Source organism: Drosophila pseudoobscura, chromosome X, assembly GCF_009870125.1.
Source record: "Drosophila pseudoobscura strain MV-25-SWS-2005 chromosome X, UCI_Dpse_MV25, whole genome shotgun sequence".
NCBI classification, from domain to species: Eukaryota; Metazoa; Arthropoda; class Insecta; order Diptera; family Drosophilidae; genus Drosophila; species Drosophila pseudoobscura.
Genome location: NC_046683.1, coordinates 62,359,343 through 62,382,294, shown reverse-complemented (window position 1 = coordinate 62,382,294; position 22,952 = coordinate 62,359,343). Strand labels below are relative to the sequence as shown.

Genomic DNA, 22,952 nt, shown 5'->3' with positions numbered 1-22,952 from the left:
TGTGTTTCATAAATACAAGTATTCAGGCGATGATTAGGAGCGCTTTTCCAGTCAAAACAGAAAACGCAAAAACAAACGGGGAAACGGGGAAAACGCACATGTTTTTAGCTGTTCGCTCTCCTCTCTCTTCTGCCGAACGCCTCGTCATAACACCCCACTCCACCGCAACTTACCCAACCCCCACTGTAGGCACAGTCCAGCCAGCCAGTAAGCCCGGCACATGGCAGCCACGCGCTCTGCTCTCGCGCTCTCCCACTCAGATGCATTCCGCTCCACTATACAAAACACCTCACATATCTAAGGCGCAAGCCGCTAGCCGTCTCGCTCGCTCTCTCGCCGCAAACGAGAGAGAGGGAGTGACAGAGCGAGAGAGAACGCACCGCGAGTGAGAGAGCAAAGGCTGCGCGTGCTTCGGCTAGCACGAGTGGGTCGGTTGGGTCGGTTGGGTCGGTTGGGTCGTATATTTTCCCTTTAGGCCTTGTTGTATTTTCCAGCCTGTGTGCTCTGTGTGCCGCTATTCGGTCTTCGTCGTTTTCTCTTCCCCTCCATTCTTGGTTGTGTTTTTGTTATGCTCTGTAATGGATGGGAGAACATACGATTTTGTCTTGAGAAATGCCCCAAGAAAAGGGTTCTATTATAGTTTTTTCAAGATATCCATCGAATGATAATAGTTTCCAGCACAACAACGGTTCGCAAAGGGACTTTTTCTTATCAGTTACTTATCGAGGACCCGACACGCGACACCCGACACCCATCCTGCCACCCAGATCTTGCTCTTAACTTCCGAACTTCCTGCTGCTTGTTTTCGTTCGACATCGAACCGAACGAGCCACGCAGCACACATGCTCGAACGTTCGAACGTTTCGATGTGTGGGTGTTGTGGGTGGGATGGGTGGTGCATTGTTGTTTACCGCTACGTACTCGTCCATTGCCGGCTGTGTTGGGCTGTTGCGTTCGCTAGTTCGAATTGGTCGGATGTGTTGTAAGTTCGTTGGTGTTCGTTGCCGTTCGGTGTTGTTCGCCTCGGTTCGTGGTTCGCTTCGTTTCGGTTCGGTTTGTCTTTTGGGGTTCTTCTCGCCTTCGAAAGCGCCGTCCTTCTTCAGTGTTTTCACATTTTCACGTACAGTTCAATCGTGAGGTTCAGCCTAGTGAGTTCTGTGTAGTTAAGTCGGAATATTTCGTATAGTTCTCGTCGACTGTCGTCTGACATTTGTTCTTCTATTCCGAAACGCTGCATTGAAATACAAAAATAATACAAACTAGAATATTCAACAAAACAAAAAACCAAGGAAACGAAAAACCAATTAAAATTTTAACAAAATAATAACTCGCTTCAAAATATATTGCAAATATATCAACAAATTTAATCAAATCAAATTCACCAACAAATCGAAAACAAACTCTATTAATTCGTTTACTCAAAAACCCAAAAACACAAAACAACCAAAAACCGATTCAAATATATAACTGTTAAATCTGTAAGCAAGGGCAATTACCACTAAGATCATCCTCAGTTCACGCTCAAAAGTATTTCCCATAGCTCATAGCACACACATAAAGCAGTTCCCGAATCATCCCAAGCCGATTTCAGATTTCCTATTCCCGATTTTTGTTCTGTTTCTCTTCTGTTTCTGTACCAACTCTCATCAGCGCCTCATCGACATTTGCTCTCAAAATAGATCGACTGCCATCATAAACAAACCCAAAAATAATTAGAAATAATTGGTAAACAAAAGGCCCAAATAGAACTGGAAAAAGAGCAGATCTCGGCTGCCGATCAGGTTGTTTTGCTCTCTTTTTGACGGGGCTTACTTTTCCAAAACACTTTTTCCTCTCTGTTATTTTTTGTGTCTTCAATTTTTTCCAATTTGCCTACATAAACAAACAAACGGAAAATTGTTTCACGCTCGCAGCACACGAAAACATTTTCAATTAAAATGCTGGCCCAAAAAGCAAACCAAACCAAACCCAGAGTAGAGAAAATGCTTCTCACATCGAATTTGAATATTTTGAGCATTCCATAATTTCATTTTCATTTCCATGGCATTCCTCCGATTCCGCCGATTCTCCAGCACTCGACAGACCAGAGAGATCCCATTGAAACCATTTTTGCCAAAAAAAAAAAAAAAAATCAGTTTTGTTTGCCGTATTTTTTGGATTTGAAGTGCGATTGCCTGGCTGCTCGTTCTCCCAATACAAAGATAAATGTACATGCATATGAGCCCAGTGTATATTTTCGGTAGCATTTGTACGAGTATGGCCATGTTAATTGAACAGGCATTGCTCTTAATGATTTTTGGCCAACAGAGCATGATTTTTGGTTCTATGGCCTGGGACTTTGGCCTGTGCTTTCTGGAAATACTATGCGGAGTATTTTCGGTTGGTTAAAATATTTTATGGCCGCTTTGATGTGGCCCGATTGGCACACATTAAACTAAATTATTTGCCTGGCCAATATTGGAACATTTCTGCCTCTCAACGAGTGTTAAAATGCTCCTAAATGACTTTAACAATTTCTAATAGTTTTCTGGGGGCTTAGGAAAAGAATTTACATTTTTCAAAGATTTTTTTAAGTGCAGTTCCTTACACATATTCTTTCATTTTCTTGTTCGACTGCTCATGTGTGTCTTTGGTTGTCTGAAATATTTTGCTGGTAAACGGCTTGAAATAATATTTATTTTTTTTTTTAATTTTTTTTACATTTTTAATCTAGTGCTGGAAAATATTGTCTAATTACACTCGAAATTCAAAGTGCAGTGCTTGGAAATGATTTTTTTTTTAAGTGCAGTAAAATGTACGCACAAACATTTTTTTAAATATTTTTTTAGAGTTTGAAAGCCAATGCAATTTCAATGAAATCGTTTCTTTGAAGGGTTTTCCAAGAATAAATCCATGCATTGAATTAAAACAATAACTAATTTGCTTTGCCAAAAACAATAAACACCAATAAATATTTACCCCGAAAATTGTGCAAAGTGTTTCGGATTGGATTTATTTCCTCCGCCTTCAGCACGGGGCCATGCCCCACCTCATTTCCAAGCAATTAAACACGAAACGCTTATCTAAATACGTACGTTTCCGAAAAGAAATTATTTCAAACCGACTGTACCTGAAAAGCGCTCCGAATTACCCATGCTTACACCCGACACGAAAAAAACAATGAAATACAAATTTTAATTCGATTTTAGAAACGAGCAGGCGATCTACTGGGAAGCGAGAGAGGAAGGGCATCAGCAGCAGCACTACTACACGCGTGTGTGTTTAAATACTGGAAAATACAGATAAGATAAATTATTATAGACACTCACGAGTACATTTAGAGCAGACCAAACCCAGAGACAGACAACCGCAGAGAATCAAAAGCACTCCAAGAGCAAATCAATAAAACAAAAACAAAACCCAAACAACAACAAAAAAAACAACAACAGAAACAACAGAAACAAAGAGAAAAAGCAACTCAAAAAACAAAATTTTAAAAAAAGTGTTACCAAAAAAAACTTTAAAAAAAAAGAAAATTATTTAAAAGACAAAACCCGTACTCGTAACGGTGCAGACAACTGAAAATACCCAGTGAAAATTCAGAAAAGCGTTGACCATTTTTTCTCGCAAAGGCGCCACGTCCAAGAGCAAATCGTTCCATATGGTTCATATTATTGAATTGGTCGGCCAGCCGAAGGTTGAGTTTGCTCAACAAGTTACTGTGAGTATCAAATCGAGAGTGGAATGAATTTCCACACCATAAGCAGCGGGCAGAAGTGAAGAGAGTTCAGGAACCAGGAGAGTGCAGAGTGCAGAGTGCTGTGTGCTGTGTGCTGTGTGTGTGGAGTGTGGAGTGTGTGGCGCGGTCCCGGAGAGAGGACAAAATGATAATAAATCTTGTTGTCCGTAGAGTCACGTAATGACAACTTAATACAAATACATATGCATACATGACCGCACACACACACACTAACGCACTTTTTATTATGTTGTTGTGACGCTTTCCCCCCTCTCTCTCTCCATTTCTACGCTCTCCTCCGCCTTTTTCTCTTCCCCAATATCTTTTTTTTTGGCTTTGCTCAACATATTTTGACAATTAATCATTCGGCTGTGTGTCTGTGTTTCATGCATGTCCTTTCTGTATGTGTGCCTGTGTGATATTGTATTTTTTCTGGTGGGAAATTCAAAATCAGTGTGTGTGTGTGTGTAGGTCAATGTGACTCTCACTTTGGCCGTCTGCCTCTCTGGGCCATTAACGCGCCGCAATCTTTGCACTGGCCAACATCTGCTGGTGTTTTTGTTATGACTGATTAATTCTCCCGCTCCTCTTCCGGAAAATATGCAGTTTTTAGAAGGGGGTTCAAATTGGAGAAGATCTTTATTTTTAGCTGATTTTTTGAAGCTTGGCTTCACATTAAAGTGCGCTTTGAATTTCTTAGGGAAAGTCATGAAAATGTTGATACAGAGGAGCTCGAAAATGTGTAAATTGAACAAATTAGAAGGAAGAAACTATTTAACCATATTTAGAGGTCAAATAAAACAAACATTTCAAAAGTACTTTACTATGCTTTTAAATTCCCAGTCAAACTTGTGACAGAACTATTAAATCAAGTTAGTTGAACGCACTTTGAACAGTTCCAGCCTCTGAGAATATCTAATTTTGTCAGATTCCAAGTCGTCAAACCACTTTTCATACAAAATACATATCATTGAAACCGTTATGTGGCACAATAGGAGGGAACATCCTACATTCCTAAGTGAAACATATGGCTCCGATAACCATTATCTTTAACCTACATATTGATTTATCCACTGGCTTTCCCCTTTGCCTGTTCCTCGCTGCTCTCCCTCTCCCTCTCTCTCTCTCTTAAAGTTGTCAACCAGCTTTGGGAAATTTTCGAAAAACTTAACTTCTAATCGGATTTACATTTATTTCTGTTGCGTTACAGTCCGCTCTATCTGTCTCTGCCCGTCTCCCCGCCACCCTGTCTCCTTCCTTCTCTTCATCTGTCTGTCTGTCTGTTTCACTTTCAGCTGACTGCTTTATCACATGTTGTTGGTGTTGTCCGCTTGTCACCCTCTTTACAGTTATTCACTCTACGCTCTATACTCTATACCCTATACTTCTTTATTCTTTATTCTTTATTCTCTATTTTCTGATTTTATTAGAGAGAAAAGTCTGTTACTTGGGAGGATATTGCGTAAATTTCATTGTGTATTTCAGTTTTATGGTGGTGGCTGTCTAGGATCGGGTGCAAGTGCTACCATCGTCGCATGGGGATGGTATGGGGTGGCATAATGTCACAGGAGGGGGGCGTTTGTGCGTGCGGCGTTAGATGACGTCGCCGGCGTTCTTTGTTGTGCTTTGTGCGTGCGTCCCGAGTCCTGTGTCTCTATGTCTCTATGTCTCTGTATCCTGGTGTCCTCGTGTCCTCGTGTCCTGGCCCTGTTCCTCATCCACCACCCACTCACTTCCTACTTATTCCAGTTCTGTCTGTTTTTACATTCATCCTTGACAGGGGATGTTCGCCCCGTCTCTGTCCCTGTCCCTGCCTCCTCTCTTCTCTTCTCTCCTCTCCTCTGTTTATTTCTATAATGAAACATGCGTTCTCTGTTGCTTTTTCTGGTGAAGATACTCTCTCTCTCTCTCTATTTCTCTCATGCCCTCGTTCTCTTCCTCTATCTATGTCTCTTCTCTTTATTGTTGTTCAATATTTTTGTGCCACTTGTTTTGAATTTTTTCACATCCCTTTGCTGCTGGCATTACGTGTTGGCTAACTCGCTCGTTAAATGGTTAAGTGGAGCAAAGTCGTTGACACAGTTCTTGGGGTCCTTTCTCCCTTCCATTTTCAGAGCAGTGCGATTGCATTTTGGGCTATGACTCAGACACGAACTTGCTTTTTAAAGTTTTATTTCTCGGTTTGCTAGTAAGTCAGTTTTTCCTTTGTCATTCAGAGATACCGACAAAGGAAGAGAGACAGGACCCAGGGGCGGGGGAGCCTTCTAAGTACAATGAATGACACAGAAAAGTTGCCAGCTAAGACATTTCCATGCAGGAAAGTCGTATAATTTGGTACAGAAAATGTTCTTAAATGGAAAATGGCACAGGGAAACCTTATAAAAAAGTTTTGTATGGAGAAACGAATAGTCACTAATAGAAAGAATCCCTACAGATGAAGATATGGTGTTCTCTGCAAGGATTCTGCAAAGTATGCAATTTATTGATTATTCAAGTACAAGAGCCTATAATTTGTGGCTTCCGAGGATAGAACTGGACTAGGCTTTGTGGCTAGAACAGTAGATGATACTTTAATATCTGTACAGTTTGCAAAAAACTACAAAACTAATCTCAAATATCTTCCAGCTTGCATCTCTCCTCTATCCCCTTGAAAGCCCTCTCTACCTCTCCTAATTGTGGCTCCCATCAGTCCTCTTTCATCCTCACCTATGTGTACCCTTCAAACATTCTTCTGCTTCACTCAACGCCATCACCATCTCCATCTCCATCGCCATCCTCAGCTCCGTGTAGTAGGCACTCCCTGCAGCACTTGGCACAATCATACACTTAATTTTCCACTTCATTTCATAATTTTACCCTTGAAACCAATAATCTTGAACGGTGCCTGGCCACATGCCGCACAAGGAGAGAGTGGAGACCGGAGACCGGAGACCAAAGGAGCCTTGTCTCTGTCTTGTCAGCCGCTGGCATAATTTACCTTTTGACATGCCACTCCCGACTCGCTGCCCACCTGGGGGCGCATTCAACAGCGCCGTGGCACACATACTCGCACCCACTCTTCGGGCGTACGCCTGCGAGTGCTATTAAATTACATGCCACTGCAAATTACTTGGGAAAACAAAGCGGTGAAAACAAAAAAGAAAACAAAGAGCCAGCGCCTTGACGTATGCAACAATAATAATAACGGGTTGCGGTCGCCTTTTCCTCGACTTTTGCTTCTGTTGCCTTCCTTGCCTTTGACTTCGCCCCCGCCCGCCCGCGCCATTGTTATGCTTGGACTTGTGTTTTGTAAGCCGTCAAGCATTTACATACCATTAAGAGGGGGTCCGATGGGGGAAATTGGATGGCGAAGCGTGTAAATATTGAAAAGCGCCAACGCCTTTTGTTGGCTTGCTGGTAATTGCCTAAGTCGGCAAATTGGCCCAAGTCGGCCTAATCAACATAAATACTGCCCAAAGAGCGGCTAAAGAAACAGAAGTGGAAAGTCCTCTCGCGTGGCGAAGAATTGGAAATAAAAACAAGCTGGAGGAGCTGGAAATTGTAAACTCTCTTTCGATATAAATATTTAATAAAAGAACGAAACATTTGGTATCCAGAAGGGAATAAAATAAAATAAAAACTTAAAAGTTACATTCTTGAAACGCGTTGGTTCTCTGTTGTAAAACCGCATTCGACTTTTCCAATCAATTCGATTAATTTGCACACCTTTGCCGCCCCCCAAAAAAAGGTCGTTTTACGACTCATTTGGTTAGTTCTAATGAGAGCCTTTCTGGAACCCAATAAAGTAATGCTCGACTGCAGTAATTTGGGTTTTTATGATGTATGCTCGGAGCCACGCGCCTGGCTCTGGCCAAGGCTTGGAGACTCTTGATTATTATAGGTGACAGTTTTATAGCTTTGTTAACAGGGAACAGGGAACAGGGGAACACGGAGCAGAGAGCAGAGAGCTAGCCGACTGCACCCTCCCCTGGAAAAGGGCCACAGCCTCGCCCACATTCGCTTTTGCTTTCTTTTGTTGTGCTTGGCATGTTTAGCGCTGATTATGCTTTGTGGCAGCAACAGCAGGAAAAACTCACCCCCTGAAAATGAGTGGCAAGGAAAACTTATCGCAACAGGGCAGCGAAGGCGCTGCAGAGGGTGCGGGCCTGTTCGGGGCATTGGAATTACTTGCGTGATTAACGCACACCCCCGAGCGTATCCATCGCCCCTGGTGCCCACGGCGCCCACGGTGCCCATGGCGCCCCCCTCCTTGGGGTATTATCTATGGCTGCCCGCCTTAATTGTGGGTCTTCCATCTGACTATCGATCCATTTGCGATTCCATTCAATTCGATCATCGTAATGAGGCAACTTCAAAAGCTGCACAGCTCATTAGGTTTCCCTATATATTGTATATTGTATATTGTATTGTTGCACGAGTATTCGAGCACTCGTATATACTCGCTTTTATATTAGTTATACATTTTCCGACTCATCTCCGATTTCCTTCTTTTCTCTTCTCTTGATTCGCTTTTCCTTTGGCTTCTGCACGTTTTCCTTTCTTTTGTTTATGGCTTCTCAAAATAGCTGAATCGAAATGTAAACAAAAGCGCAAAAAAACACCAAAAAGCAGTGGAAAACCAAAAGAAAATCTCACAGTTCACAGACGCAGATGCGTGCGTCATGTGAACACAATTTCCAGATGCTTGCCTTTTCCTCTCTCTCTCTCTCTCTCTCTCTCTCTCTCTCTCTCTCTCTCTTTATCTCTCTGTATCTGAGCATGTGGCAGGGGAAGTGCGAGGGTGGTGGTGGCGACTTCATCCGTATAAATTTTGCATAATTTTTTTAATGTATTTCTCCAAAGTGCAAAACCGCTTGAAGAGGGCTTCGGCTTCGCTCTCTTTCGATTCGGATTATTATTTATGTGGCGCAACAGATTGTTTTTCTCTACTATACTATATTCCATTTTTCTAAATTTTAAATTTCTTTCGCTGCTAATTATTTCCCTGCCACAATATTATTATTTTCCTGCCTTTGGGGTTTCCTCTTCCACTTTCATAGCTCCTTGAACTAAGTTATCCTGCCTATTGTTGTTTCCACTTGGTCAATAAATCAACAAACATACACACAAATGAAAGAAAAAGAGAGAGAGAGAGGAAAAACCATTCAGATTGAGAGAGAGAGGGGAAGAGAGGGGGGCACAATGTTAACATTATGCCAAGGAAAACTCGGCAAACAAAACCGCTAATTGTCGATAAACAACCAATAAAATACAAATTTCCCAAAAACATTTATCAAAAATAATATAAATAATAACAATAACCACACGCACACACACAGGCACACACCCAGGAACACTCACAGACACTCAAGGGCGATAAATAAAAATGGCAAAAGGAAACTCGGAACGGGCCCCGATGGGGTCGAGCCACAGAAAACCAAGGGAAAACCTGTCGGAGATGGGGCGGCCGGAGAGAAGAAATGTATGGAAAATAGTGTTTGACAGCTCATAAAAAATAATGTCGCATTCATTAAGGGGTGCCGCCAGGGGTGGAAAACCTGCAAGGGAGTGTTGTGGCAAGGAAGTTGCCAAAAGCGAATTTCGTTTTATTTACGACAGGAAGCGGCCCAGAACAGCAACAGCAACAGCCACTTGAAACGCACGCATGCAATGTACAACCGCGGGGGGGAACGGGACCGGAGGGGGGCCCAAGTCAAATCGAAAATATTCAATAGGAACCCTAAATGAGACATTGAATCAGGGGGAAAACGGCGAAAAGAACTTGAAGGTTGGATAACGTATAAAGAACTGCCGATGTCCTTTGCCCAACGATCTCCAAAGAAGAAAATCCTTAAGGCAAAGAGACGTGAATCGGGAATAGTTCTCTGATATTTCAGTAAGAGTACATTCCTTGCCTTCAAGCAACTCCCCTTGTGAGTAGGCAGCGCGCTCCCAATGACATTGACAATGTCAGGGACTTTAGTAATGAGCAAATGATTGAATGACACACTGACAGAATGACAGTTTCCTTCTGGGTGGGCAGGTGTTTCATGGCTGATTGTTGCTCTGCTCGTTTTCTGCGTTCGCCAAAGGTTTGCGTGCTGAAACTTTTGAAAGTTGTTCAGGCAAACACCACGAGCGTCGAGCGTCGAGCGTCGAAGGCGATGGGGGGTGGAGGGTGGGTGGTAGAGAGGGCTGCGGGGTTTGTTTGTTGCCGGCTGAAACATGCAAATGTTACAAGGTGTTATGGTTTATGTACATTTAATTGAGACTTATTAGGTAGTGAAGTGTACAATAGTTAAATGCGGTTGTTGTTTGTGGTGCTTGTTGATAGTGTCGTTAGCGTCTGAGCTCCCTTTCAGGGGATGGCTGTGCCCCTGGCTGTGCCTGCATGGGGGGCGGGGGCGCGGGGGTCCCCGAATCGGTGGACTGTCAACTTTTGTTGAATTTCCTCCGCTCTGCTCTAGATGCTCTAACCTAATCAACCCCATGCACATATATGGTTGCCTCGCTATTCCCTTTCCCGAACTCCAGCGAAACGAAAATTGCAGAGCCAAATCCAAAGCGCATATCTTATTGAGGAATTGTAACCGACAGCAGCAACAAAACAACTCAGAAATGTATCTGAGAGCCGTAACCCCCACGGCATGCCTCCCCCTCCCCACCCAAGCACCCCTTCGGGTACATTAGACGCCGCCACTTCAATGCGCATTTCAACTTATTTCTCTCGATTTTTTTCCCCGTTTCTGTGTGTTGGTGTGTTGGTTTTGTTGCATTTTTCTATTTTTGGGTGCAAAAATACAAAAGCACGAAACGGATTCCGCCTTCGACAAACCCCCGAGCCCCGACCCCGTACCGCCCCCGTCATCGCCATCGCCATCGCCCGTCGTCCGTCGTCCCTGGCGGTGTGCCTTTCAGCATTTTCCTTTCTATTTTCAATAGACGTTGCTGTTGTTGCTGTTGTTGCTGCTGTTGCTATTTTCTTGCAGCCGACAAACAATAAAAATGATGCGTTGTATTGCAAAAGCACTGCTGTCCACACCAGACCTCACTGCTGCTGTTGCTGCCGCTGTTGGTGCCCCATCTGCCACCTCTCTGTTGCAGCATAGCACAGCATATGTTGCAACTCTGTTGCTGGACTGAACTGAAAGAACGAGAATGAGAGTTGGGCAGGGGGACTGTGGATGGGGTATGGGGGTATGGCGTATGGGAGCTGGGGCAGATTTTCACCCATTGATATTGATGAAAACGACGTCCAGTTACAGTTCGTTGGCTTTTGGTGCATTTTTCAAGGGAAAAACACGAAACGCGCTGCAATAGAAGCAAAGCGATAGGGATGGGGCCACGGACGCGGACCCGGACGCGGACGCGGACCCGGACCCGGACCCGCAACAGCTGAGGATATGCAAATGGTATACATTTTGTCAAAGCATAAAGACGATGTTTGGCAGGGATATAAAAAATACATGACACATGTTACTCGCAGATACAGAGAGACACAGATACAGTTCGGGAAGGAGCTCCAGATGCAGATGCAAACCAGAAATAGAGATTGAGATAGAGATAGATGTAGCAATGCATATGCATCATTTATCCAGAGGCAGTGGCACAAAGTGAAGTAGGACATCCTTAATAGAAGAGAGGATACCGCCAATCTCCTATGATGTTGTATTCCTTTTGATTCACGTTGTCCCAGACGAGACTAGAACCAAGCATAAGCTGGAATAAGTTGAGTCGGGAGTATGTGTGACACAAAATCAAGGATCAAAACGGAAGAATCCGAATTCTCAGATCTGAAGGAAGGTCAACTTCCATTGTCAGCATTTTGTGAGCATATTGCTTAGGGTCCTCCCTTTTTGTCTCACCTTTTTGCAACACTTTCAATCATCAATCCGCCATCTTCAATCTCAATCCTTTCAATCCTCCAGTTTCAATTTGCCGCCTTTTGCTAACTAATCTTTGCCTTCAGCCATTTCATTCCACCTCCATTGTCTGCCTGTCTGGCTTAATTTAACGCTCCACGCACATGTACCCCCACTGCCACCTATGCCACCGCCACCTAGGCCTCCCCCCCGCTAAATTGTCACTTATACGCCGCCTTGTGCTCGGCGTTGCGTGGCCCGGCACATAATTCATAGAGGGAAAAGCACAGGGAGCCAAGGCTAACAACTGCAATTGTCGGCAAGAAAAGGAAAACTTAATAATTGCCACAGCGCAACACTTTAACGCCCCAGCCCCAGCCCCTGCTCCAACCTCAGCCCCTGCCCCTGCCCCTGCCCAGACCTGCCCCAGCCACCAGACAGAGGCACATGTGCTGTCCAGCCAGAAAAGTTCTATGCAAATCTTTCTGGTACCCGTACTCGTTGGCCGTGGAGGTGGAGACTAGCCAAGTGACAATGCACAACCAACACACACACCCACACACACACATCCAGAAGCACTAACACAGATACTCGTATAAGAGCCACACAAAGCAGGACACTTCGCGGAGCTTGGGGAGCTCCTCCTTCCTGGTTTTCCGGGTTTCTCTACGTGTTTTTTTTTTCTTGTTGCTCCATTCATTTCATGCCTTGGTTTTTTTCTATCTTTTTGTGTGCTGTGTGCAAGTTTGTGCAACTATTTTCCATGCGCATGGGCACAAAAAGGCAACCACCACGACTACTGGCAACTATGAGCCAGGGGAAGTCCCCAAGCCCAGCTATCACCCCTTGCCTCCTCGACCCACGAGTATTCCCCGTTGGTGGCCCCAACCCTTAGCCGAGCATGTGGCCAGTGGCAGGCACAGCCAACCAGAGCACCAGAACTTGAGCATTGCAACTATTTATTTGTTGCAGAGGAGGCCGAGGATGCAGAGGAGGCCGAGGAGGAGGCGTTTTTTCCATTACGCGCTCGTTTATTACGGGAATTTCTGTTCACGCCTAAATGTATGCAACATTCTGGGATCCTCCCGGGCTGATGGATGGCCTGCAATCAGTGGAAGAAGTCCTTTCATCTTTTGTCGCCCGGCCTGCGGTCATGGGAGTCTCCTGTGAAACGCACAAATTAAGCAATCCTCTGCCCCACCGACATCTCCCCGTGGATTGATGGCCAACTGTCAATTGCTAAGCTTCCTAGTCAGAGCCAGAGAATCACAATCAGAGTCGGAGTCAGTCAATGGAAAGAAAGTTGAAGAGAAAGGCAACAGAGAGACAGAGACAGAGACAGAGAGAGAGAGCGGGCGCTGAAAAAAAAGGAGAAAAGCGAAACTTTTTAATGATGTAAAGTACAAAGTTTTCTGTCTTGTCGCTGGCGCAAGTAACTTGAGTAAACTTTGAGTTATGCCCTGCCTTAGACGGCGACGACGGCGGCGGCGACGGCGGCGACGACCTCAAAGCGCAACTTGGGAGGACATCCTTTCGCCCAAAGAGAGAGAGAAAGAAGAGCCAAAGAGTCTATCGATCGATGCAGTAGGAAGAGGACCTCCTCCGACTGGTATTTTGTCGTTTGTTAAAAGTTTTCAACACTCATTTTTATTATGACATACGCGCCAAAGTACGCCGAGCCCAAGCCGAGCCAAATTAGTGCGGAAAGAGAGAGAGAGGAGAGAGGGACAGGGTGAAGAGAGAGTGGAGAGAGTGCCGGCAATGGGTTCGCTAATAAAATGCCAATTTGCTGCCATTGAATGGCTGCTTTATTGGCCGCCATTACAGCTCGTACGCATAAAAAAGGGAATCCATTTCCACCCACATTTCCACCCACATGAAGAGGCAGGAACACGCACTGCCACTGCCACTGCCACTGCCACTGGCATACGCACACTCATGTGTGTCTTGCTTTTATGACGGCAACATTTACACGCATAAAATATGCATGATAAAACTTTGTTGTTGCAATAAATCAGCCCCCCCAAAAATTGTGCAACGCCTTGGCCTTCCTCTGCCCCTGCCTCTGCCGCCCTCGCTGATGTGATTACAAAACCATTCCAAGCGGAACATGGATCACGAAGGACCGAGAGATGGAGATGCCAGCCAGCCAGCCAGCCAGCCTCATCGGCGATTTGGCCCGACTGGGTTCAGGTCCAAATCAATTACGGCTCTAGGCTGACTGTCAAACTACTTAAACTGCCATTAAACTATTGAGGAAGGAACAGGGCCGAAAGAAGGCGAAACTTTTATGGGTTCTACTCCTCAATCAGAAAAAATACTCGCACTCGTATTGTAAAAAATATTCTCAACTTTGTTAGAGGTGCAAATGCTTCACAAACAGACAGAACAACTCGGCTGCCGTCTCAGTCCCCGCTGCCCGCTTCCCCCTCTACCGTTCTTCCCCTTTCAGTGCTTACGTTTTTTTTTTTTGGCCATTGTGTTTTGACTGCTTTTGTTGCATGCATAAAATATTTATGCGCTGGAAAATATGCAGCAACAAAAAGCGTGGCAGGGCAGGACAGGGCAGGGCAGGGCAGGGCGGAGGTTTGCTTTTCTTCCCGCAATTTCCTACTACGTCCCCCCCGTCTGCCCTACCGCCTGCCTTCCGCTGCCTTCCGCCGCCTTCATGCCCCATGTGCGTGCAACTTTTCACACTCAAATGAAATTACGATGGAAAAAAGAGGAAAACTTTGCTACTTAAATGTAGCATTCTCTTTCTGGTCTCACGCTCGTTCTGCTTCTCGTCCTCCTCTCCTCTCCGCTCCTTTCCTCTCCTCTCCGTTTTCTCCTCGTTTTTTTATTGCCTTCTGCACTTTATCAAGCATTTTGCCATGGCTCAGTGAGCGCTCAATTGCTGGCTCCCAAAATGGGGAGTGAGAATTGGTGGTCCAGAGGGGCTGCTGGGTGTAAACTTTTCATTAATAACGATTTTCCATTAACTATCGATTGATTTCGAGTCCCGAGGACAGCCAGCATCCTTTCCTCCCCCCCTCCTCCGCCCCACAACAATGGGGCAAAAGTAGCGAACGCACTTCAGACAATGACTGCAACCGGCAGCTCCTTCTGCAGCAGCAGCAGCAGCGGCAGCACCGGCAACAGCAACAACAACAACAACAGCACTCGAGTCTATTTAAAACGCAAACAACAATAAACCGCCAGAGGAAGAATCCGGAGGGGCACGCTCATAACCGACGCCGACGACGACGACGACGCCGCCGCCGCCGACAGGAAAAACTCATTGAAAAGTTTTTCTTTTTACACTTGGCGCGTGCTGCAACCATGCCACCTCCCCTCTGCCGACCCATTCCAGCCTCCCCGCTCCCTTGTCTTACACCTAAGCTGTGTATCGAAGGAGCAAGTTTTTAATTTTTTATCGCGCCAACGCCAAACCAGGACGTTCCTGCAACGTTCCTGGATACGCTTAGGTGGATCGAGGGTACTCCATATTTGGTTACAGATTTCGAAAGGCTTAAAATTAGCTGCTAGAAGTAATATATATCCTATAGAACGATATATCGTACACTGGGTTAGGCGAAGGAAAGGGAAAAGGAGAAGGGATGGGAAATATAATATTTAATGCCTTAAATAAGGTGCTATTTTCAGATGAAGAAAAGTCCGAGGATTGCCTTGAACTACGTTTCCTAGGGTACGATAGCTTCGACTTGCAGATAAACATTTAAAACTTTTATTCTTTAAATTCCTCTCCTGCTTCGCTCTTATTGCTACACGCGTTACCTTCACGCCGGCATTGGTTGTTGTTGTTGTTGTTGTTGCCGAACTTTCTCTCTCCTGCCCACCCCCTCCATGTGTTGTTGCAACCATTATGTGTATTGCCTTTTGTGTAGGTCGTCGGCATTGCGTTTTTTCCAGATATTTTTTTTCTTCAGTTTTTGCCCCTATTTGGGTTTTGTTTTGCCCTTACCTTTGCCATTTTATATGGGCAAAGCGCTCGCGCGCCCAATATATATAAATTATTGCATAAAGTTTGGCGCTAAGTTGCAAAAAGTTTCCTTTTCATTGCTGCGGCTGCCGCGACGACGTCGGCAACGTGAACGACACACAATAGTCTATAAATCTTTATGGTCAACAGAGATTACATGGGCACAGACGCAGAGAGAAGAAAGCCTTCATGTAGTTTACTGCCCATCCACATCCCCCGTCCTAGTCCCAGTCCCAGTCCCAGGCCCAGTCCCAGTCCCAGTCCCAGTCCCTTTCTCTCTCCACAGGACCTCGCATTGGCCTTAGCAGCTTTTTAGGCGCTGTGCGTTGTTTTGATTTGTGTGGTCGTTCGTATTCGTGAACCTGGATGCCGACGCGGATGCGGCCCGGCCGGTCCGGGCCATGGCTGCTGCCAGTTGTTGTGGCTTTTCCGATTGTTATGTGGAATGGGAAGAGGAAAATCGGGAAGCAGGGTAGCAGGACGACCTGAGAATATGGCCATAAAAATGTGGTGCAGACGTGGTAGATGTTAGATAAATCATTCCAAAGCCTCGAAAAGTATGCAATCCTCGATGTGAATGCATAGAAAATGCTTGTAAAAATCAGCGAATGGAGCTTTCCCTATCCTCTCTGCCATCTTCCATCTCTCGATTCCTCTCCCCTCTGGCGCACCTTTAATTGCTTGAATTTTTGTCATTTCGCGTGGGCTTCGAGCGTTTCCCCAATTCGATTTCTCGTGGCCTCGTAAACAACTTTCCAAAATGGTATAAAAGAGCTGCAAAAGACGTACGTTCGTATATAGGTTTACCGTTAGCGGCATTTTACATAAAAATGCAATAAATAGCTACACAAAAATTTATGGTGCTTTCGAATGCAAAGGGAAGCAGAGTGGGGACTTCACTGGTGGGTAAAGGAAAAAGGATCCTATCTTCCTCAGTGCTGGACTTTCTCTCGTAAATGTCAAATGTCGTGTGCCGGGGAGCGGGGACCGGGGACTGGGGACCGGTGACCGGGGGCGACTCGAAGTATGCTTATAAATTGCTCTAAATAGCACTTTTTGGGCAGTCGTCTTCCTATTCACTTCTCTTCAGAGAATGCCAGAGAGCGAGAGAGAGAAAGAGAGAGAGCGAGCTAGCGAGCGTTTCCAGTGTCGTGTCATTTGTTCGTTTTCTTTATTAGTGTCATGTATTTTTATAGTTCAAAGGACATTTGAATGATTGAATGAACTGTTTGCCCCACAGTCCTGCTCCCGCTCCCGCTCCCGCTACTGCCCCTGCCCCAGCCCCAGCCACGTATACTCGGACCGTTCCCCCCATGGGGTGGCATGCTTGACCAAAAACGAGTTGCGCGCATGATTTCATCCCTTGCAGCGATGGGTTCCGTTCCCTTTACGTGCGGTCAGCTCCTGCTCCCGCTCCTGCTCCCGCTCCTGCTCCTAGTCCGTCTCCGTGTCCGTGTCCTGGTCAGCGGCGGCGTTGGCGGTCCCAGGCACGTTTCATCATGTTGGTCGGGCGACTATATCAAATAACGACTATTGACTACGCCTGTCCTCTCCTGGTTCCTGTCGTGTCGTGTCCTGTCCTGTCCTGCCCTGCCCTGTCCTCGACTCACTCTCTTTATGCACGTGTAGGGTTACACGACTCTCTTCCACTCCAGCTCCCGTGGCCCCTGTGGCCCCTGTGGCCCTTGTGGGTGCTCATGATAATGTTGTTGTTGTCGCCATCGCCATAGCCATAGCCGTAGCCATCGCCATCGCCATCGCCATAGCCATCGCTGTCGTGGCGATGACGAATGAAAATCAATATTTATTAGATTACTTTCGAAATTTTATACGAAAATAGAATTTTTATGACATTTTTTCCTCTTTGGTTTTGCCCTCGGCAAACTTTGGGCCATGTGCTTGGGTTTGGGCGAGTTAAAGTGTTGTCGATAATCAATTTTTCCAGCAGACTTGAGAGTGGGAGAGGCAGAGACATCCATCCAGTCTTTAACAGAGAGAGAGTGCGCAAATAGAGAGAGGTCTTTAAGACTGAGTTTTATCCTAAATGCTTTCATCTTCCATCAGATCTAATTACAGTCTTTGTCCCAGCTGGATTAGATTTCACAGCCTTCCACCCCCCTCTGATTATGACATAATTATAGTTTTAGCCAATTATCCCAGTGCCTGCCCTTCCCTTGTTCCCTTGTTCCCTTGCTCCCGCCACAAGCCGCACGCCCGCCACACATAATAATATTAAACTTTTCGTGTTCTCCCTTATCTGTCTTTCCAGGTAAGTTGCCATCATCCATTAATACCACCAGCCATCAAATTAGTAAGTACACAAAACGACCTGCTAACACTCTTTATATTCGTCTTTAGCTGTATAAGTCCCGCATCACTCCTATCCACCTATACCTCTAACTATACCTACATCCTGTCATATGCCCTCCGCCCCCTATATACCCCCCGTACATACACGTACTCGTATATTGTAAGGAATATAAAGCAAATGCATTTTAGTGCCCTCAGTTGACCTCGTTTGGGGCTTGTTTTTATGGCCCGAAGCCCAAGCGATGATGCTACTCACGTGGCTCAAAACTAAAAGCTCCCCTGAGTGTGTCTCCCCATCCCACTTCCACTCCCTCCATTTCCCCCGGCCACTGCTAGTTTTTGTGTGTATGTGTGTGTCTCTTCCCTCTCCGCCGCCGCCGCCTTGGGAGTCACTTAATTATGAAGCTGCACATGAAGTAAAACGTCATAAAGCGTCGAGTGGAGTTCGGTCTGGTCGGGGGCAATACCGGGATGGATGCTACAAACGAGTATATATGGGTTGACTTGGGTAGCATCATCAGTCCCCCGGCTGTCTGCCAGTTCCTCTCACATGGTTTATTTTTTTTTTTTTTGTGCTTCTGTGGAAAGGGACCGGGAACGGGTCTGGCAACATTCTGCAGTTAATTTTCCGTTGCTAAATAAACTGTTTATGGCATTTATGCCAAAAATTTTTGGCCAAAGCCAAAGCGGGGCGGAGAGAAAGCTCTGGATGAAGGATGACGATGAATGAGCCCCTGCTTCGGTGCTCCAGCCATGGGTGTGTATGTGGAGCTGAGAAATTTTTGCATAACCAACAAACAGAGGAACGCTCCTGCTCATCCTGGCCCCGGCCCTGGCCCCCGCTCCTGTTTCTGTTTCTGCTGTGTATTCTGTATGCCCCAAATTGACTCTTAATTGTGCATTTTTGCCCGACTTTAAGCCGTGGAAGAAATCTTCTTTTAAATCATATAGGTCTTGGTTAATTTAAAGAATATTTTGTTCAATATTGGCTTTGGGATTGATGGACATATTTTGAACACCATCCTGACACACAAATCGAAAGGATTATCTTCGATTTTCCAGATCCGTCTGTTTTTGATGACTTTTCTGTATTCACTGACCCCTGACCCGCCCACAGGCGCATGGATCCACACATACACACACCACGCACACGACACACGACACACACATACGGGGACATAATGAATATTTACATATTAAGCATACACACACCCTTGTAGCCTGCCACAGCGTACACCCGCACACAGATACATCCACTGACAATTTGGCAGTCACCGCAATCATAAAAATTTTCACTTCCAAGAACGTGGGCAGGGGCTGGGGCAGGGGCAGTGGCAGGGGCAGGGAGAACGAGGCCCGTCAGTCAGTCGCCTCTGCGCCTCATTTAAATGCAAATTTTTGACGAGCGGTTTTAACGTTCTTCTTCTTCTGCCGCTGCCACTGCCGCTGCCGCAGTCGCAGTCGCTGCCGCTGCTTCCGCTACTCCTCTGACGCTCGTCTGCGTCTGCTGGCGGTGAATGAAAACATTAAAATTAAAAAATACAAAAAATGTAGTCTGCTTTTAGGCAGAACTCTCAGGGTGTGTTTCTGGATCTGGATCTGGTTCTGGCTCTGTGTGCATGCGACTGTTTGTGTGCTCGTGAGAATAATTCAAGGTGATAGCTTAATTGAAATATGCTTTTAGGCGCTTTGCCACACCCCCTCATCACCCCATCTCTCCCATTTTGCATACTTCACTTTGTTGTGGACCACTCCACGCCGCTCCGCGCCCCTCCACGCCGCTCCACTCCGCTTTGGGTGCATATTTTATGGAGCTGCGGTCGACCACAGAGACCCGCAAAAAAGAAGAACAGTAGAGCAGGGCTGCGAATCCGAATCGGAATAAAAAACTGAACTAAAGAGAGAGAACTGAAGCTGCTTAATGTTATGCAAAGTGTTTGGGCCTGCGGCATGCGTAAACCTACTGGAAAAAAGAGGAGCAAGCCAGGAAGGGACCGAGTACCGAGGCAGGCCGGATCGGAAGAGGCAGGAACGGAGGAAGGCAGAGATGGGAGGAAGGCAGAGATGGGGAGAAAGCTGGAATGAGAATGGCCCGAAGTGAGGTGCGACGGCGCCGTCATCATCTTTAATTGCTAGCCATTTCAATTCTCATTACAACTTCAATTGACTTTTGCCGGATGTGAATGGAAGAGGGCAAATGGCGACCTAGAGACTACCTTGAAGCGACAAAAGGGTAGCAGAAGGTATGACCGACTGGCAAAAGGTGCGCCCTCCATATGGTAATGGCCCCGTTGGATCTGCCATAAACATTCATATGCATAAATTGTACATAAAAATACCCCTAGTTGAGGCCTTTTGCCAGCCAGGAGTCCCAGGAGTCTGGTCGGGGGAAATTTATGCACATAACAGCCACTCGACTCGACTCGACTCGAGTCGACTCCTCAGACACCGCCCCAAGTGCAACATTCTCTGGGATTCTCTGAAGTTGATTTTAATGAAAAGCGACGGCCAGAGATGCTCGAGGAACGAATCTGTTTGGCAATTTATAAATTGCCTCAAAAGCCAAAGCCAACGCCAACGCCAAAGCCAAAGAAAAACAAAGGGAAATTCGGCTTATATTTTATGCAATATGCCACACCGCGTTTTATTAAGCAAATTACGATGAACGATGCCGGAAAGAAAAGAGTCGGGCGGAAATGGAACGAGTCGGAAAGGAATCTCGGCAAGTCCTACTTATGACCTTGGCAAACAGCCTCCAAAACGCCTCGCCACACACACACACACACACAAACACACGCACACACACACATCGACATCGACAATTTGGTAAACAGACTCTCGAGTGAACTCCACTCGAAGCATTTTTGCTGCTCTTAACGCACATTTTCATATATAAATTATTAATTTTGTATGCCTGCCTGATCCGGGACGAGGCGAGGCGAGGCGAGGCCACCCCAGATGGGCCTTTGGGGGAGGTGGAAAAAAAACCGCACGCCTAAGCAGGAGAGGATGGGATCAGGGAGCACGGAGAGGCAGGGGCAGGCGAGCAAAATGCATTTTGTGCTCCATTAAATAATAAAAGCAAACGTGGCAAAGATAGCTGCCTCGGATAGCGACTGTCTCTGTGTCTCCCTTTCAGACGGAGTTCGTTCTTCTTTTCTCTCTCTGTGTGTGAGTGTGTGTGTGTATGTGTGTGTACACACAATAAAAATCTCACACGAAGAGCATAAAAATAAAGCAAAAGATACCCCCAAAGTGAGATTTCCCCAAACTCACACTAAGTCACTCTCTCTCTCACTCTCTCTCTCACTCTCTCTCTCTCCCTCTTATCTAATGGCAGAGTCAAAGCCCCATTGTGATTTTTAAGTTGGCAACCTTTATGGAGAGTACGAGGATGAGTACGAGCACGAGCACGAGCACGAGTATGTGTGTTTGGCGGAGAGAGTGCATAAATAAGTAAGCAAATGCCTGTCGCTTAAGATTACATGGCAAATAAGCAGCCGGCAGAAGGCACGGGAAGCACAGAAAGCACTGCAGGACAGAACAGGACAGGACAGTATTTGAATGTGGGGCAACCCCTGCCGCTTACTTGCTTATTCATAGCCAGACCTGCCGGCAAGTGTGTGTCTTGAGGGGGCATAAAAATCAGCATAAACAGCGATTGTTATGGGCTGTGAATGAAGCCCGACATCAGCCGCACAGGAGCTCTTCAATCCAGTTCTGTTGAGGTAATTTCGGCCCTCAAGCAACACAAATCAATGACATCGCAATCCCATAGCAGTATTGTATGTCAACGTGGTGAAACTGCATCCTCCATAGCATCTCTTGACGAGACTATTGACCTCTTCGCCCAATACGCCCAAATTATTGCAGAGGGAACCCGGCAGAGGGCTTTGAGGTATCTAACGCATCGGTCCTGAAAGCTAGGATTTCATTATGGTTACACTTGAATTCAGTTATGAGATCCTCTCATTGTGTCTCTCTAAGCATCAGCTCTCGTCCGGAATCATTTGAGAAAAACAACAAGGGTTGCAGGGTGGGCAGAGGGCCGGGCGTTTGACACGCACGTGTCCTTGCCAATGACAAGGGAAATTTTACAACTTTCAAGTTTAATTTGCCAAAAGTAGCAATCAACCAGGAGCCAGCAACCAGGAGCCCGAGCCCGAGCCCGAGCGGAGAGAGACAACCCCGAAGAACAACCAGAGGAAGGGTGGCTCTTTGAAGGCCTGGATGGGGAGAGAGTGCCAACGCCAACCCTTTCGACCTAATTGCATGGAAGTTGTTAAATGTAAAAATTAAAATGTATAAAATTGTATTTTATATAAAACCGAGGAAAGGAAAGGGGCAGGGGCAGGGGAAGGGGAAGGGCTCTCCAACTGTCAGTCACTCACTTTCACTCTCTCCCACTCAGTCAGCCATTCAGTCATTCAGTCAGCCATTCGTTTCTTCATTCAGTAATTCATTTATTCAGCCAGAACGTAGCCTGCTTTATGAGGTGTTAAGTGGGCTTAAATTAAAAGTGGGTGTAGGCGAAATGTGACGAAATGTTTGCATATTTATTCAAGTTATGGCTGCCAGAGAGCCGGAGAGCCGGAGAGCTCCTCCACTCGAGAGCTTCCAGAAAAGCTGGGGCTTTCCCCTTCCCCTTCCCCCCCCGAAGAGGGAAAACTTGATTTCTGTTTGTTTTCCGTTTGACATGAAGGGGCCACATGTGTGCGTGTTATAAATTTATATTTAATAAACTTTCTTCTTGTCGCCGAGGCTCAAGTGGGATCCCAGCCAGAGATGGCAAGTGACAGAGGGCAAAGGGCAAAGGGCTAAGGGCTAAGGGGGAGAGCTGTTAATGAGCATGGGAAGTGCCACATCGGTTCAAAGTAACAGTCAGATTGACGATACATATCTCTGCCAGATGATAATCAGGTTCTCTGGGATACGTTTTCCAATACGATTCCTCTCGCACACTGCACTTTCTCACCGTCCAACCACTTAAACATACATAAGGCCCATTTCATTGACGAAATCGCTTTGTTTGCCCTGGCCACACACTGGCAACACTCTCTCAAAGACCGTGTCCGGGGACACGTGCTAGCATTTTAAGCGG

General features: G+C 46.0%; 1 protein-coding gene across 41 annotated transcripts in view; it reads left to right on the top strand.

Annotated features, from left to right (window-relative positions):
• Positions 1–22,952, top strand: part of bru3 (bruno 3) — a 316,608-nt gene that overhangs the window by 172,157 nt on the left and 121,499 nt on the right. For 8 of the 41 annotated variants that reach the window (XM_033381826.1, XM_033381822.1, XM_033381825.1 and 5 more), the window contains exons 1-2: positions 1,034–1,478; positions 3,189–3,700. The exons of 15 other annotated variants lie outside the window; for them this stretch is intronic. In XM_033381826.1, the coding sequence (XP_033237717.1) occupies positions 3,641–3,700 (60 nt within the window). In that variant the 5' untranslated portion in view covers positions 1,034–1,478; positions 3,189–3,640. Of the gene's footprint in view, positions 1–1,002; positions 1,479–2,861; positions 3,071–3,188; positions 3,701–17,810; positions 17,853–22,952 lie in introns of those variants that run through there. 18 more of the 41 variants (XM_033381828.1, XM_033381820.1, XM_033381816.1 and 15 more) reach the window with 8 other exon arrangements.